General features: G+C 44.9%; 2 protein-coding genes across 2 annotated transcripts in view; one reads left to right on the top strand and one right to left on the bottom strand.

Annotated features, from left to right (window-relative positions):
• Positions 1-684, bottom strand: part of tm4sf4 (transmembrane 4 L six family member 4) — a gene marked incomplete at its 5' end in the record, with an annotated part of 5,255 nt that extends 4,571 nt beyond the window's left edge. The window contains one exon of the mRNA XM_083647749.1: positions 511-684. Within this exon, the coding sequence (XP_083503875.1) occupies positions 511-684 (174 nt within the window). The remainder of the gene's footprint in view (positions 1-510) is intronic.
• A 2,955-nt stretch (positions 685-3,639) lies between these two features.
• Positions 3,640-17,500, top strand: part of LOC310786891 (glutathione hydrolase-like YwrD proenzyme) — a gene marked incomplete at both ends in the record, with an annotated part of 23,854 nt that continues 9,993 nt past the window's right edge. Inside the window, 5 exons of the mRNA XM_083648219.1 lie at positions 3,640-3,739; positions 6,864-7,017; positions 8,210-8,363; positions 13,734-13,940; positions 16,106-16,258. Coding sequence (XP_083504345.1) covers positions 3,640-3,739; positions 6,864-7,017; positions 8,210-8,363; positions 13,734-13,940; positions 16,106-16,258 — 768 coding nt within the window. The remainder of the gene's footprint in view (positions 3,740-6,863; positions 7,018-8,209; positions 8,364-13,733; positions 13,941-16,105; positions 16,259-17,500) is intronic.

Here is a 17,500-nt window from a genome sequence, read left to right as displayed (position 1 = left end):
ATATTTACACAATGAGATTTTTGATAAATAATCATCAGTAATGTAAACATAATTACAAAGTGGGTAAAGGCAAATAATAGAACAGCAATAAGAGTCTCACCTTACTGTAATGCAGCCTTTACATCCAGGAAAAAGACAACACTTCTGGCATATCACCATATCCAAAATCTAATAATAATATCGATGTAGCCTATTGCCCAGCCCTATGAGGAATTTATTTTCCCTCTCATATAAAACAGATTTACCCTAACTCCTTTCTTATATAAAACAACTAAAAGGACTATAGGAACTTTTTTAAATCATAGAAAAACTACATCAAAAGAAACTAGTCTAGAGAGTTTCATTAATGTTAACGAAAGCAATGGATACAACCCAATCTCTCAAAAAAATGTGTTTTCCTTTGATCATGATGTGACCCCAAATATCTCATTTTTAAAAATCAGCAATTTGTATAAAAAGATCAATTTGCCAGACAAACTTTTCACTGAGGGTGTAATCATCATCACTCACCAGCACTCCGGACCCCAGGATGCCCCCGAAGTACCAGACCTCCTTGGTGATGTGGTCGCTGCTGTCCACGGGCATCCCCCCGGGGAAGAACAGCAGGATGTTAAACAGCACACACACCACCGCCAGAGGCATCAGGCTGACCCCCAGACACTTGGCAAACCCCCCCGAACACATCCTGACACCACACCGATGCCACGAGGAGATCCAAGAGGAGAAACACCTCAGATAGGTATCTCGCAGCCTTCAAAACTCCACCTCACTGCGGGGGTTTTCAGCAGAATCAACTTCTGAAATGCAATTTAACTAGTTCCTGACTACTCTGACGAGTGGCAAAAGTGTTGACCGGCAAAAAAAAAGGTTTTGTCCACTTCTGTCAAACACCTAGAGACCGGAGAGTAACACCACACCTCCTCGGTCTTAACCCTCAAAAAGATTGAATATGAAAGGCCTGTATTCCCCGTGGAGTGACTCTGTGCAGGTGTGCCTCAGTCTGTCCTGTGCTGACCTGTCTGTGGGTGTCCCTCAGTCTGTCCTGTGCTGACCTGTCTGTGGAGGTGCCTCAGTCTGTCCTGTGCTGACCTGTCTGTGGGTGTCCCTCAGTCTGTCCTGTGCTGACCTGTCTGTGGAGGTGCCTCAGTCTGTCCTGTGCTGTCCCGTCTGTGGGGGTAACCCCCTGTGAGGGATGAGGTTTTATAGCTTCACCACATGATGTCACCGCGTCCCTTTTACAGCCAGCCAGCCAGCTGGGACATGGCAGATCACACCACACACACACACACACACGCACACGCACACACACACACACACACACACACGCACACGCACACGCACACGCACACACACACACGTACACACACACACACACACACACACACACACACACACACACACACACACACACACACACACACACACACACACACACACACACGAGGAGCCATGGTTAATGTTCTACCATGTGTTTTGTATACATGGATACAGAAGAGGAACTGAGAGTCGGTCGATACAGCCGAGTCCTCACTCACGGCTGTTCTTTCTTAGCCGATGTGTCTGAGCGACAGTACAGTGCGTGGCTTTGGGTGCATCTGGCTTGTCGTGCGGTGGGTGTTCTAGAGATGTGTACAATCCCAAAGTGGAACTTAGTGATTTGGAGCGCTGTTCTTCAGCCATATCTCACTGGAAGACAACTACAGAGATATACATTTACTGTACCAAACACTTGATTAGGAACATCTGGACACCCAGAGTCTATCAGTCTGACCATTAATGAGACTCTGGGACAGACGGACGTTATTTCGGGGTGTCCGGTGTAGACGACGACATCTTATTAGCAGTTATCTGTTTATTCGAGATTAGGCGAAATGTCGACTGGACCTAAAACACCTACAATCGATCAGCTCCAACTCCACTCTCGTGTCAATCAGAATGTGTAAACAATGACCTCGGAAGTCTTGGAAGTCTTGGTGCGGACGTCCGCTCTACACCAGAAACCCCGAAATATCAGCCTGTCCCAGAGTCGTATTATAATTAGTCATCAGACTGATAGAGTCTCAGATTGGGAACACCTGCTGTACACCTGCTTATTCATACAATTATTCCTTCAGCCAATCAGGTGGCGGCATTGCAATGCATAAGATCATGCAGCTACAGGCCAGCGGCTTCCGTTCGTGTTCACATCAAACTAACATCAGAATCAGGAACAGATTTGATCTCCTCCCCTCCCTCGTTCACACATGTTTTGTTGAATTTAGGCCCACAACACCTGAAGAAGGCTCCGCAGTGTATTCCAGCATCCCAGAAACAAAAGCACCCTCTCTGCCCAGACACAGAAGACCCAAAGTCCACTACACTGCTGCTGCGCTCACCTGCACCTTGTTCAACAACTCTGCTTTACATCACACACGACCATCAATGTCCCCTTCTATTCGGGACATTAAGTTACAGTACATGCTAAATCTAAACGCCACCAAGTCACGCATTATGATATTATGTTTGCGTCCTACACTTGCCGAACACAGCGAGCAGATGCGACCACCTCAGTCCACATCTCCACAAGATTGCTGCAACTCGACAGTGCTGCCTAATCCAGGACCGTACTTCCTGGAACTCTTGAGAGTAAAAAGCTGGTCCATTGGAGTGAATGGAGATGTCGCAACTCTTCTTACACGGCTCTGGGTCCACCCAGTCACCCAGCGCAACTTATTTTTCTCCCCTACTTGCCTAACGTTAGCGACATTAATACATGATTCATGAAATGGGTGAACTTTGCTCCTTGGTGCTTTACTGCAACCAGAGACATTGTAGGACTATTGCTGCATGCGTTCATGACAACTCGGAACTCGTAAGTTTCAACTTCCAGCATCATTCAATGAGTGCATTTACATGCACACTAATAAACTGTTTATTATCCGATTTCTAGAGTTACCTGATTATTCAAGTGTCGTAAACAGCATTCTTTATCGGATAAAGGCCGTTATCAGTTTATGAGAAAACCGATAAATAGGTTTCTGCTGAATCATCAGGTTTATTCATTGCAGTAATGTCCATTCACACACTTTGAGGTGAGTTCCCGCTATTTACTTAGGCTACTGCATGTAAAGTTTAAACACAAATCAGATTATTGACAGAATTATGATTAGGCTATGATTACTGATTATTCTCAGTTAGCTACAAAACATACACAGCTAGGATTTCATAGCTGTTGAATTCAACATTGCTTACAGCGAAATTGTGATTGTTGCATGTTTGATTTTGCAGCTATTTCTCAATGCAATGCAATTTGCATTTTGCAACCTTCTATGTGATTATTTTTGTTGTAAAATTGCAGGAACCTGCAAAAATTGCAAATTGAGGCGGAAATACTTTTTTTCTAACTACTACTAATTATGGCAACTTTTACGAGGGCAGGTGACGTCACACTGACACTGGTCACAGACAGGGGGCGTTCCTGACCTTTGAACCGTAGCATTCCTATAGTTCCCAGTAGCCTCCAAATGGAACGGGGCAATCTTAGTCCATTATCTCTGCTGCAACCTGAAGACTCTTCCCTCGGCTAGCAGCTATAGGCTAACGTGTTTAGCACAGTTAGCTGGTAGTTAGCAGACAGTTAGCTGGTAGGTTAGCAGCAGGATGGACGCCGCCCTGACCTTCTCCTCTCGCCGGTCACCTGTCGTGTGTTTACACGGCTGTGCAGCGTCCAGCCAGCCGCTGGCCACGGGCGTCGGACTGGGTGAGAGACGGAGAGAGAGAGGGGGGAGGGGGCGAGAATGAGAGAGAGAGAGAGAGAGAGAGAGAGAGAGACAGACAGACAGACAGAGACACACACACACACACACACACACACACACACACACACACACACACACACACACACACAGAAAGATAGACACACACAGAGGGAGAGGAGAGAGAGAATGAGTGAGAGAGGGGGAGAGTGTGAGAGCGACGAGACAGAGAGTGAGAGAGAGACCGAGGGGGAGAAATGGTTGTAGGCTTACAGTAGTTAATTATTCTAAATCAGGATGAAGTCTCAGAGAGAGAGAGAGAGAGAGAGAGAGAGAGAGAGAGAGAGAGAGTCAGTGGATGGGTGAGGGTGATTAGTTTGTTCATGTCTCGCTTGCCAGACTATCTCCACACTTTCGCGCTGTACCAGCACACTTAAAGGAGAACTAACCTCCAAAACACTTTTTTTCAGCTTTTAACCAATATATATGACTTTGGGGGTGATGTGTGAAGAATTCTGGTCAGAATTTCCACATTTGACACCAAACTGTTGCCATTTTACCATTTGTATCATTTTTCAGCAGCATATCTGGCATAAGCGCCCTCTTAGGGTCAAAGACTGCTTTTTTTTTTTTTCTCAAATGAATGGGATATTTGACACGTCATGACGTCATGGTGAACCAAAGACTATGGGATTTCAAGATAATTACTCCCCTACCCCCCCTGTACCCTTTCAGCTCCTCAGAACTCCAAGCCTATTCTTATTGAAGTTTGCTCTTAAAATACTGAACCAAACGTTGTCAAAGTTGGCACATGTCTTAATTATAGTTAGTTTCCCGCTGAATGTGTCACTACTTTATTAATATCTTACCTGAATAAGCTCGAATGATGATGTTTATATTATCAGTCCGAGTTGGAAGCACTGTCTCAAGCCCAGGCAGGAGAGAGTCGTACTGTAACCTCATGGACGAGCCTCAAGCTCCGGGGGCGCGCGGCCGCGCGCAGCAGCAGCTGGGCTCTCTGTGCTCTGCAGAGAGCAGTCTGATATTTCCGCAAACAAATAGCGTCGCAGTTTAGCGCACATGTAAAATATAACGCTATACTACGACGTGACAACGTGACAAAGCTGGTCTAAACACATCGGCTGCTGTAATATCGTCACTGTGTACAAGCAACGGGGGGGGGGGGGGGGGGGTTGACTCGCTGTGTGTGTGTTTTGCTGTCTGGAGCACTTTCTCCAGTGCTCTCTGTGCACAGTCTGACATTTCATTGGAAGCACTTTCTCTCGGCCAGTCAAACGGGAGAGTCTGCTCTGCTCGCTCATGCACCCGCGGGGCGCGCGCACACTGCACACAGCAGCAGTGAGAGGCGGGGGCTTTCAGCAGAGCAGAGCAACTGGCTCTGTCTGTGTGTGTGTGCTCCGAGGAGGAGAAGAGCTCTGTCCTGCTCTGCGCCCTATGAGGAAAAATCATAGGTGCTGTAAATTTCATCAAGAATCACGAAAACCCCCAAAACGCAAATTAAAAACGGATTTCATTGCGCGGTTTATCTCTAGTTAGACGAGGGAATTACGTGGAGAAATCTCGCATTGTGTTACCCCAGAGCGAGAGGTTTGTCCTATTGTGGGTGTGCTGCTGTTAACGAGCCCATGTCACTTTGCTCCCGTAACGTAGTTTGAGTAGTTTCCATAGAGTTACATGCAGAAAAATAATTAAATTTCTAGTTCGCCACTGAATTACCAAATTGATATAACTTTCAACCATTTTGAGCAAAGCTCTTTCCAAACAGGCCACCAGCGTTGGCTAGTTGCTGATATTTATACAGATATGGCCCCTCTCAAATAAATTATTTTTGAGGCAGTAGGCAAACTGTAATGGCGTCGATTTCCGAAAAAAAATCTGGACTTCAACACAGCCAAAGAGTCCAGTATAGACAAGAGCATATGTCATTTCTTGGTTTTTTCCATAGGTATTTTCAAATCACTGTTCTAATACATATCTAGGGGGTTAGTCCCCCTTTAACTGTAATTTGACCCCTAATATCAGTACATACTGTACTAACAGTGTGTGTGTGTGTGTGTGTGTGTGTGTGTGTGTGTGTGTGTGTGTGTGTGTGTGTGTGTGTGTGTGTGTGTGTGTGTGTGTGTGCGCGTGTGTGTGTGTGTGTGTGTGTGTGTGTGTGAGAGAGAGAGAGAGAGAGTCAGAGGGGAGACATTTATTTTCATGACCCATAAGCTAATAAGGGGAATAGCTTACATATTACACATTATTGTGAGCAGCAACAATTAGTTGGGGGCTGCCAAGTGCATGCTCTTGTTGGGAAATTGTTTCAATTGGCACATGACATGAGATAATTGTTGCCTTGTTGTCAATTTGGCCAATATTATAAGTATGTAACATACAAAATAAAACAAAACGGTAATGTCTTCATTTAATGTCGAATGTAAAGGACATCTCTCTGGCTCGTTAAACTTGCATTCTAGGAATATGGTTTACCGCGGCTCTTACCCCAGCCCCTCGGACATTTGCTGGCTTGGGCTGGACATTTGCTGCCTTTGAAACGACGTCCACACGGAGGTTAATATAATTGGCCCCCACTCGCAATGGGGGCAGAACACACTGAATCCCACTCTATTTGGGGGCAGAACATGCCATACAAGCGCCAGGATTGGCCAACGTCAACTCCAGTCCCCAGAACGGTCAAATCAAATCATCCACGCGCTATGTCCCGCCTCTCTACCCTGTTTCAATCAAAGCAATGTTTGTGTTCAGTCACAGACCCTGAGAACTCATTTCAGCTCATCTTTAAATGTGGATATTTTCTGGTTTCTTTACTCCTCTATGACAGTAAACTGAATATCTCTGGGTTGTGGACAAAACAAGACATTTGAGGATGTCATCTTGGGCTTTGGGAGACACTGATCGACATTTTCAACATTTTCTGACTTTTTACAGACCAAACAACTAATCGATTAATCGAGAAAATAATCGACAGATTAATCAACAATGAAAATAATCATCAGTTGCTGCCCTAGACTAGTGGCCAATAATGACTGATTCAAATCAACCCAGTACGTGCTAAATCTGTTAATGAGTAATTACTATGAATAATATATTCATGTTTGCGTGCAGACATCCTGAAGCGTGGTGGGAATGCGGCTGATGCTGCGGTTGCCATGGCGGCGGCGTTGGCGGTGACGGAGCCGGGGAGCACGGGTCCGGGTGGAGACGCCTTCTGCCTGTTCTACAACGCGAACACCGGAGAGATCAGCGGCATCAACGGCAGGTAGACACACTCTGTCTGCACTGCACTATGTCTGCAGTGCACAGTTGTGATGTCATTATTACAATGGTTGCAATGGTACTTTTACTTTGAAAGTTGGAACGGGAGTTTTCCGTTCTATCCTGGCTGACTTGTCAACTGTCATCAAACAGCCTTTAGCGTCCCTGTATTATTCACATGTGCCTTGGTATCAGAAATATCTATTGTATGAAGAATGACTAGCTATTTGACTGCGTTTGCCTCTGGCTGATCCACCACTTGCGTGAGTTGATGCGTAGTGATTAATTAATTATGCACGACATTAATAGCGGCACTTAAAGCAGATTAGCAACTTGTTATGTTTGTTGAATACCAATGCGATTCACTTGTGCCATATGAGGCTGTATTGGGCTACTTGAATGCTCCCTAAATTGAATGCTGAATTAATATTCAAGGTTTATTCATATTTATGCAAATCGAGTAATAATCGAATACCGGAATTCATTTCAACAGCCCTACCCTGAACTAGGACATTCAGCACGTGGAGCCGCCCAATCCAACCATAAATGGTCAATGCCAATGACCACATGACGCATATAAATGAGCCTGATTATCAATTGAACAGGGAAAGTGCATGCAGGTGTTAGTCGTTCTGTTCATCCTTAGTAGGGATCCTACACACAGTTTAATAAAATGAGATCCTGGACTTTCAAAATGGGTTCCCCAACCCTGATAGAGACACTGCATGAAATAGGCCACGCCCATCACGGGGGAAATTACTCCGTTCACTCCCATAGACCAGCGTCATTTTCCTTGAATTAAACATAGCTAAAAGCTGTTGTGTGGTGGGCTGCGCAGACAACATATGTAAAAAATCGCCAGTTAAAGTTTTTTTGTACTCCTGAGCAAAACAAGGAAGCCATTGAGAATTGGCGAGAAGAAAAATGAGGATCTAGCTGTCAGGAAGTAAGTTGGAGTGTTCATCTTCCGTATATACGATCTTTTTGTGCAACACGCAACCATGCACGCGACATAGGAGAACGCCAGGATTGGAGGGGGGGTTTCTGTTTTCCCCCGTTTTGGGCATGGTTTCTGAATGATGACGCGCTCCGCAGTGTCTCTATAGCCACTCTACTCACTAATCAGTAATCAGTCTCTCTCTCTCTCTCTCTCTCTCTCTCTTTCTCTCCGTCTCTCTCTCTCTCTATGTCACCAGTGGTCGTTCGCCCACGGCGCAGACCCTGGACCTGCTGCAGAGTCATGGTTACTCTGCAGAGGCTCCGCCTCCTGCGACCCACGCCTTCAACGTGACGGTGCCCGGTGCCCCCGCCTGCTGGTGTGACGCACACCAGCTGTTTGGGAGCCACAAGGTCTGACTGTGTGTGTGTGTGTGTGTGTGTGTGTGTGCGTGTGTGTGTGTGTGTGTGTGTGTGTGTGTGTGTGTGTGTGTGTGTGTGTGTGTGCGTGTGCGCGTGCGTGTGCGTGTGCGTGCATGCGCGTGCACACTGCACAGTTCACTATACAATATTATTGCGATTTTCTTTCCAACTACAAATGATGTCCCCAAAGGGGGGGGGGGGGAAACGTTGTCAACATCTGTTTCATCAAATAAGATAAAGTTTCCAGTCTGTTCATCTCACTTCAATCATTTTTATTGCAGCAAAATGGGATTGTCAAGCAGACAGACTAACCACCATTGTCATAAATGTTGCATGCACCTGACAATTTATATCATAAAATATTGTGATACTTGGGATTCGTGTGATACGATATACTGTATTGCCACACAAAATATTGCAATACTATGCTGTATCCATACCCCCCTCAGCCCCCTTTATAATATTTGATCATTGATATCACAGGAATATTGCAATATCATACTCGAGAATAAGGCTGGACACTACTTCAATATTATTGTTTATCGTCTTTCATTGGGATTATATAGAGAGGGTATGCATGTGACGTCACAGAGGCAGGAGTCACCGTGTAGTCACGCCCACTGAGTGGCAGCAAGACTGATTTTGAATGCAGTAATCAGCCTAGATCAGGGGCACTCAATTAAAATTCAAAGAGGTCCAGTTAGAGAAAATTTCCTCAAGCAAAGGTCCGGAACATTGTAACGTAGCTTACGCTATGATTCAGTGCCATTGAACTCAATGATTGAAGTAGCCTAATGGTACAATGTCTGTATGTAGTCAACAACTGACTGTTAAATCAAAATAAACATCAACAATGCTTATTTACAGTTTTCATATTTAACTGGATTAATTAGCCTATACATAACTAGCCTACTATAATAAATAAATTCTCTTTTCTCATTTCAAGTAAAATAATGCATTTAAAAATAACATACAACAGAGTGCTTTGGAAAAATGTGCATCTTAAAATGAAGTGCTTAAATTTAAGAGAAATAAGTTTCCCCTTTTCTTCACTCCATTTCACATTTAACACTCTCAGCCAACAAACAACCTTTTCTCTTGAGAGAAGTGAGCTCCCTATCTATCTATCTATCTATCTGTCTGTCTGTCTGTCTGTCTGTCTGTCTGTCTGTCGATCAACCTCGCATGCTGTTGGCAGTGAGTGTGCCCTGGTGTGTGTATGTGTGTTTGCTCATGTGTGGCGCTTCCATAGACCGGTCAGGATCGCACCGCACTTCACACGAGACATACTGGTTTTAATCTGCCCGTAAGAACAATGAATGGACATGTAAGAGTGGTTTCTTTTGAGCACACCATGTGAAATTACTATCTCAGTATCTCTCGCCTCGCGTCGCCTCCCCTCCGTCCGTGTGTCTCGCAGCACCACTCGAAGCAACAGAGAGAAACGATTCGCTTATTTGATTGGCCGAGTAGCATCACGTGTGATGATTTACAGCGCGTGCATTGGTCTGTGAGCTTCCTAGTCTAGTGAGCTTCCTGGCAGATAAACCAGTAGTACCGTAAATACTATAAAAGCATGTGCCCGTTAAAATAGAAACGCTCCGTGAAAATGTAAGTTATCAATGATTTGTAGGTTATAGGGCTCGGTCCGGATAGGACGGTGTCTCGGTCCGGATGCGGACCGGAGTCCGGACTTTGAGGATCGCCGGCCTAGATAAATGACACCTGCTGCTCCAACAGAGAGGAACCTGCTGAATGCTTTGCCCATAGGTTTTGCCACTCAGTCCCGATTGAGGGAGCGCGTTCCGGTGGGAAAGTGACTTCCGTGCATAGCCTCTATTGTGATGATATGGTGAATTTGGCACAATTCTGATGCGCAAAACTGAACCATTTTATTTAGGAACTCAGACAAAATGAAGTATGCTATAGGAACATTATGTGAAAATTTCTGTTTAGTTTTAGTTTAGTTTCACACCAAACATTATATGAACATTAATTTAATTATTTAATGTGATTTTGTTTATGTGAGCCATATATTTTTATATACTATATATTATATACATTTATATCGATATAGAAAAAAATCTGTATGATTATCTAGCCATACTCGAGAATATCGGATATCGGCTCAAGACTAATAGACCCTTTTCACGGGGGCCGTTTTGTGTCAAAAAGGCAGGGTAAACACAGGTGCAAGCAAAAACACTAATGAGGTTTCCAAATTCCAATCATGGAAGTTGGAAACCCTCATTAGTGTTTTGCCTGCACCTGTGTTTACCCTGCCTTTTCGACACAAAATGGCCCCCGTGAAAAGGGTCTTTTGTGTCTTTGTGCGTGTAGGTGTGTGTGCGTGTGCGTGTGTATTTGATCAGAATCATAAACATCTTGAACGTAAACACTGCAAGAGTAAATGACCCCCGGCTAGGAGGGAAACACACACACACACACACACACGGGAGTGAGGACTCTTGAGTGCGTGTTGTAAACAGTTACCGTATGTTCCCGGCTGTGTGGTCAGGGAAGCCGTTTGTGTTTGGAGTAGCAGCAGTGGTGCTGAAGGTGCATCTAGGAGAGACAAACAAGGAGTGGACAGACTGTTTATCCCTCCTTAGAACAGGACCTGCTTTGCTGAGACTGAAAGCCTGAAAGACGAAATTATTATCTTTAAAAGTCGCTAAATTTATTGAATTCAACTAAACTGAACATAGCGAAGGAAATGAAAATGACAACAGGATATTAATCATGATAAAAGCATCTCCCTAAAACTGGACATGCAGACTGGACATGCAGAATGTTTTTCTTCTCTCTTTTGGCATTTTTCTTTCCTTAGCGTAGGAGTAGGCTAGCAAATCCAATCGTTTCTTTATCTTGGGTTTTAAATTGATTTTAAATGCAATTCCAATTAGAATGAAAAAGGTTTAGGGGAAGAAAAAAACTCTTAACACATTGAATGCCAGCCATGTTTTCATTCCTGTAGGTAAGTTGTGCCAGGGGTGTTTTTGACGATTCTGGCTCATTTTAGAACAGCCGAGGATTCTTTTCTGTTAAGAATTCATGAACATCAATCATCTAAAAATAACTAATAGAATGTGTGCTTTCTCTGTCTAAAAGAGTTAGTTTGCAGAGTTAGTAGTTATGTAGATATTAGCCGTTGAGTACAGCATGGTTTCAGCGTCTGGAAATTTATTCAGAGATAAATGGCTTTTTGTGAAACAGTCACTTTAACCATTCATTTTTGGCATCAGTAAGACCGTCAGACATTCTAAACAATAGTTTTGAACAGTAATTTCCTCCATAACAACAGGAAACACCCCTCTCATTCAAACTCCTCCCTCCGTGTGTCTTCTCCTCCTTCCTCCTGGCTCTAGAGCCAGGAGGAAGGAGGAGCGTGTCAGAAGCGCGTTGTGCTGCCTGCCTGCCTGTCTGCCTGTCGGGCAAGACGAGTCTGAATTGGATTACTGTAAAATCGCGTCGCCATTTCCTTGAATGGCTTGCTTCCGCGGTGTGTGTGTGTGTGTGTGTGTGTGTGTGTGTGTGTGTGTGTGTGTGTGTGTGTGTGTGTGTGTGTGTGTGTGTGTGTGTGTGTGTGTGTGTGTGTGTGTGTGTCGCGCGTTGCTGCGCGGCTCTGGGGGGAAGGGATCTCTGTCCGTTCTGTGTGTGTGTGTCCGGGCTAATGACTGTAAAATCGCCAAGCCATGTCCGCGGGAGGCGGCTGCTTTTGTGGCTTTTGGGTCCCGTGGCTGTGACTTCTCTCGGTCTCTGTCGCCACTTAGTGGTCGGTAAAATAGATTACACACATGCTCTTGCTCCAAATAGTTATCTCAGAGATGTAAAAGGGGTTGATTGATGTCCCACTGTCAAAAAAAAAAAATCTTTATGTAAGACGAGTTAGTCCGTCCTTGGCACTTAAGCGCTGGATTATGTAAGACGAGTTAGGTCGTCTATGGCACTTAATGTGTTAAACAGCCTTTCCTTACTTTCCTTTAAGTATAAATATCCACCCTGAAACACTTGGGAGACTTAAAGATACTTTAAGTGGGTAATGTAAAAGTACTCTAACGCCTTTTAATAGAGACTAACTTAGTAAGGTAACTAGTTACTATTTAGGGCAAGTAACAAAGTAAAGTAACTAGATAGTTTCAAAAGTAACTTTCCAAAACACCGACAATCATACAGGGAGAAATGCATCATAGAAGAGGCAGAGAGACCAATTCCAGGGTGGCTTTAGCTCAGGAGGTAGAGCGGGTCGGCCAATGACGCAAGGGTTGGCGGTTCAATCCCCGCTCCCTCCCAGCTGCTGTCGTTGTGTCCTTGGGCAAGACACCTAACCCTCCTTGCTCCCGATGGTGTGTAGGCACCCTGCGTGGCAGCCTGCCGCCATCGGTGTATGAATGGGTGAATGTAGACTACCTACTGATTGTAAAGCGCTATATAAATGCAGGCCATTTACCATTTACCATTCCCGTACTCAAAAGCCCAGAATGCAATGCAGCTACAAGACTTTTTTGCATTCCAAATAAGAGAGGGTGACTCTCACGTTTTCTCAAGCGGGTAGACTGTCTCTGAGGGTGGGTTTGCCTCTAACAGGCGAGGAAAACCCTGTTAGGAAATGACAAAGCGGCCTTCATCTCGTATCCACACATTTCCTGTCGAGCAGTGACTCAGTGCTTCCTGCTTAGCGTGTGCTTCCTGTGTGAGGTCACGAACATGCGTTTCCTGTGAGGTCACCAGGGTTGGAAGTAACAAAGTAAATTTACTTGAGTACCGTACTTAAGTACATTTTTTGAGTATCTGTACTTTACTTGAGTATAATTTGGGGTGGGAACGTATGACTTTTACTCCACTACTTTTGAAAGACAAATATTGCACTTTTGACTCCACTACATTTTTATGGAAGTCCCCGTTACTCATTACTTTGAAACATATGAAGTCAGCGGATTTATTTTATTTTATTTTCTAAAACGCAATAGGCCATAAACTGTTCTCCTGCAGTTCTGTGTGTGGTTTGTCCAAGTGGAGTTGCCGTACCTCGCGTATGCGCTACTCAGATCAGGTTGGACATAGAGCTCACTTTGCAGATCGGGTCATTCCTTCTGTAAAAGCATTATGGCATTAATACAATAATGCATTGACATTAAAGAAAATGTACTTTGAATACTTAAGTAAAATATATAAGCAAGTACTCCAGTACTTTAAACTCGAGTAAAAATTTGACTGAGCAACTTTCATTTTTATTGGAGTAATATTTGACCAGGAGTATATATGTATACTTTGATGTGACTCAAGTAATGGAGTTGTGTACTTTGTCCACTACTGGAGGTCAGTCACGAGCATGCTCTTCCTCTGCCTGCATGTCCTCAGCTTTCCCTGCAGGAGGTGCTGTGCGGGGCGGCCGAGTTGGCGGAGGCAGGGTTTCCTGTTGGCGAGGTAGCGGCTCACCACTGGGCGGAGCGAGCGGACGCCCTGCGGCACGCCGGCCAGGGATTGGGCGGAGACCTGCTGATCGACGGCCGAGCGCCCAATCACGGACAAGTGTTCCGAAACCCCGCTCTGGCACGGACTCTGAGGGTAGGCGGTGGCACTGAAAAACAAAAAATCAACAACAAATGACTAAACTTGAGTTAACCTGCCGTATGGGTCGACCTGGGATGAACCCAGGAGCATGTAGGCAAGTAGGATTGGAGAGAGAGAGAGAGGGGGAAGAGAGAAAAGGAAGGGAGGAAAGGGAAGACAGGGGGAGAGAGGGAGGGAGGAGGGGGTGAGACGGGGGGCACGGAAGGATGGGAGGGGGAGAGGTGGAACAAGGGAAGAGCGGGAAGCGGGTTTCTGATTCTAATCAGCTAAAATCACAGCAAAAATCAGCCTATCAAAATAAATGTTAGAGAGACACACAGAGAGAGGGGGGGAGGGAATGAAGGTATGGAAGCAAAATGGAGAATGTGACACTATGCTGCGTTCAAGACAACTCAGAGCTCAAAAGTTTCTGACTTCCGAGTTTCAACATCATTGCGTTTCACACCGTAAATCAACTCAGCAATTCTGCAACGTACCTCACCTGTATCATGTCTGAGCTAGATACCTAATGTTAGCTAATTGGGTAGCGAATTTAATCCATAAAATAGCTGTTAAATTCCACATACAGTATCAGAGGTAAATGTAAAACGTCGACAAACGCTTAATTATAATTATATATTATAATTTCATTATCCGTTAACGAGGCTTGCCGCCATGTCTGATGTTGTTACTGACGTCAAATCGGACAAACCGGAGCTCTGAAATGATACCAGAGTTTCCGCCCTGTAATTCCATGTTGGACAACCGTTCAAATCGTTTTTCTCCGAGTTGTCTTGAACACAGCACAAAACTCTCCATGGCAGCCCTTTTAGGTGGGGCTCATTTCTTTCCTCCCTCTCCTCTCGCTTTGTGTGTGTGTGTGTGTGTGTGTGTGTGTGTGTGTGTGTGTGTGTGTGTGTGTGTGTGTGCGTGCGTGCATGCGTGTGTGATATTCATAGCACCACGCTCATCCTGTGGCTTCCGGTCTGAGAGACTTCAATGGAACTATGGCTGTCTCCACTGTGTGTGTGTGTGTGCGTGTGTGTGTGTGTCTGTGTGTGTGCGTGTGCGTGTGTGTGCATGTGTGTATCACACACTAGAGGTATGTCGATGGTAGGAGTATTGATCCGTCATATTACTGATTGACGCTCTGACGTTCAGTAGCTCAGTAGCTTAGTCATTAGAGATGACACACCCACACACACGCGCACACACACACACACACACACACACACACACACACACACACACACACAAACGTTCCTGAGACAGTTGAACAATAGCGGTGACCTCAGCCTCATTGATGGATGGTTTCCATGGCATCATAAGGGTCATTCCTCAGCAATGACCCACCGGGTGTGTTACTCCCTGGCTACGCACACACACACACACACACACACACACACACACACACACACACACACACGCACGCACGCACACACACACACACACACACACACACACACACACACACCCCTTTGTTATAGGAACACGTTTGATTGGATTGGTAGATATGCTCAATACATATTTTGCGAGCCATTCAGCTGTGGAGACGTGCTGAATGGATTTTCACTAAAGTCACGTTTGCCGTCCTCAAAGCATGACCTCAGGGCTCCCACAGTCATGGAATTTCAAAATCTCCTTTTCCAGGCCTGGATTTTTTTTTTTAAGATTTTGTTTTCAATAGCTTTCATGTAATGTGACCAACTGATTCCAAATCAATGCCAGAAATTATTACTTCACTGGACAAATAGGACACACATCTATATATTGGATTTTAGTCATTCTTATTATTAAGATTTTTATGGAAAATCCATATTTTATTTCAATAGCTTCCAAGTAATATGATGGAGTGACTCACTCTAAAGCACTAAAAATCCATTATAAAGAGGTGTGTCCTGTTTGTCCGGTATAGTAATCATTTCTGGTATTGGTTCAGAGTCACCGCCTCACATTACATGGAAATTCTGTTACGGATCCTTGAAAAGTCATGGAAAAGTTTGGAAATTGTATCCATGAAAATGTGTGGGAACCCTGTTACCCCAAATCACATTGGAAAGCACAAATAGATAAAAATAATATTGTTTGATTATGTATTTATTTATGATCAATGACATGCACAGAAACCATGACAGCTTTGATTGGTGAACTGGTTGATTGACGGGCCGATGTGTCGACAGGAGCTGGGCGAGCGCGGCAAGCCGGCATTTTACCAGGGCAGAGTGGCCCAAGCCATTGTGGATGTCATCAGCCAACATGGAGGAGTCATGACCTTGGATGACCTCAGCAGCCATGACAGTGAGGTCATCACACCCATCAGCACAGACTACAAGGTGGGGTCTGCAAACTGAGACATTTATGTTACTTAACACGTTGAGTGCCATAGCCGAGATATCTCGTCTTACATAATCCAACGGTTGAGTGCCATAGACGAGCTATCTCGTCTTACATAAACATTTTTTTTTTTTGACGGTGGGACATCAATCAACCCCTTTTACGTCTTCTATATCACTATTGGAGGAAGAGAATGTGTATAATCTATTTTACCGACCACTAAGTGGCGACAGTTCTCTCCCAAGACAGAGAGAAAGCCAGAGCCACGGCGGGTCCGCTGCAGAAAGCCAGTCTAATTACAAGGAAATAGCTGGGCGAAAACTCTTTCGATTTCACACACACACACACACACACACACACACACACACACACACACACACGCGCGCGCGCACACACACACACTCGAGTACCTTTGCGCATAAATAAGACCAGAATCGCAAAAGCTTCTTCAAAGATCTCAGCCGACACGAACGAGCCAGTTTTTTTACAGTCCAGAGTGACTGCCCGAAAGCGGCCGCGGAGCCTCCACCCCCTCCGCAGCACAGACGGAGGGAGGAGTTTGGAGACACACACACACTCTCTCTCTCTCTCTCTCTCTCTCTCTCTCTAGTCCCGAGAGAGAGAGAGAGGAGAGAGAGAGAGAGAGAGAGAGAGGAGAGAGAGAGAGAGAGAGAGAGAGAGAGAGAGAGAGAGAGAGAGAGCACACAGAGTGGGAGACAGACACGCTGTGGGGGCAAAGAACGGACAGAGATCTCTTCCTCTCAGAGCCGCGGAGCAACGCGCGAACACACACACACACACACACACACACACACACACACACACACACACACAATACAGTATACAGACTTGCCCAAGGGCACCCATAATCACAGGCAGGTGACTGTTGTTTGATTGAATTTCACAAAACTGCGATTATCTCAGCTTCCTGTCTCAGACGCTAAAACCATGCTGTACTCAACGGCTAATATCTACATAACTACTAACTCTGCAAACTAACTCTTTTAGACAGAGAAAGCACACATTCTATTAGTTATTTTTAGATGATTGGTGTTCACGAAGTCTTAACAGAAAAGAATCCTCGGCTCTTGTAAAATGAGCCAGAATCCTCAAAAAAAAACCTGGCACAACTTACCTACAGGATTGAAAAAACGGCTGGCACTCAATGTGTTAAAGTCAAAAAGGAGTTTTTCTTGTTCCTTCAGTTGGACGCTTGAGCGTCACTGTGCCCCAGCCTTATT

The sequence above is a fragment of the Poromitra crassiceps genome, assembly GCF_964638095.1.
Source record: "Poromitra crassiceps genome assembly, chromosome: 12".
Classification (NCBI taxonomy): domain Eukaryota; kingdom Metazoa; phylum Chordata; class Actinopteri; order Beryciformes; family Melamphaidae; genus Poromitra; species Poromitra crassiceps.
This window is presented reverse-complemented; position numbering and strand designations above follow the sequence as displayed.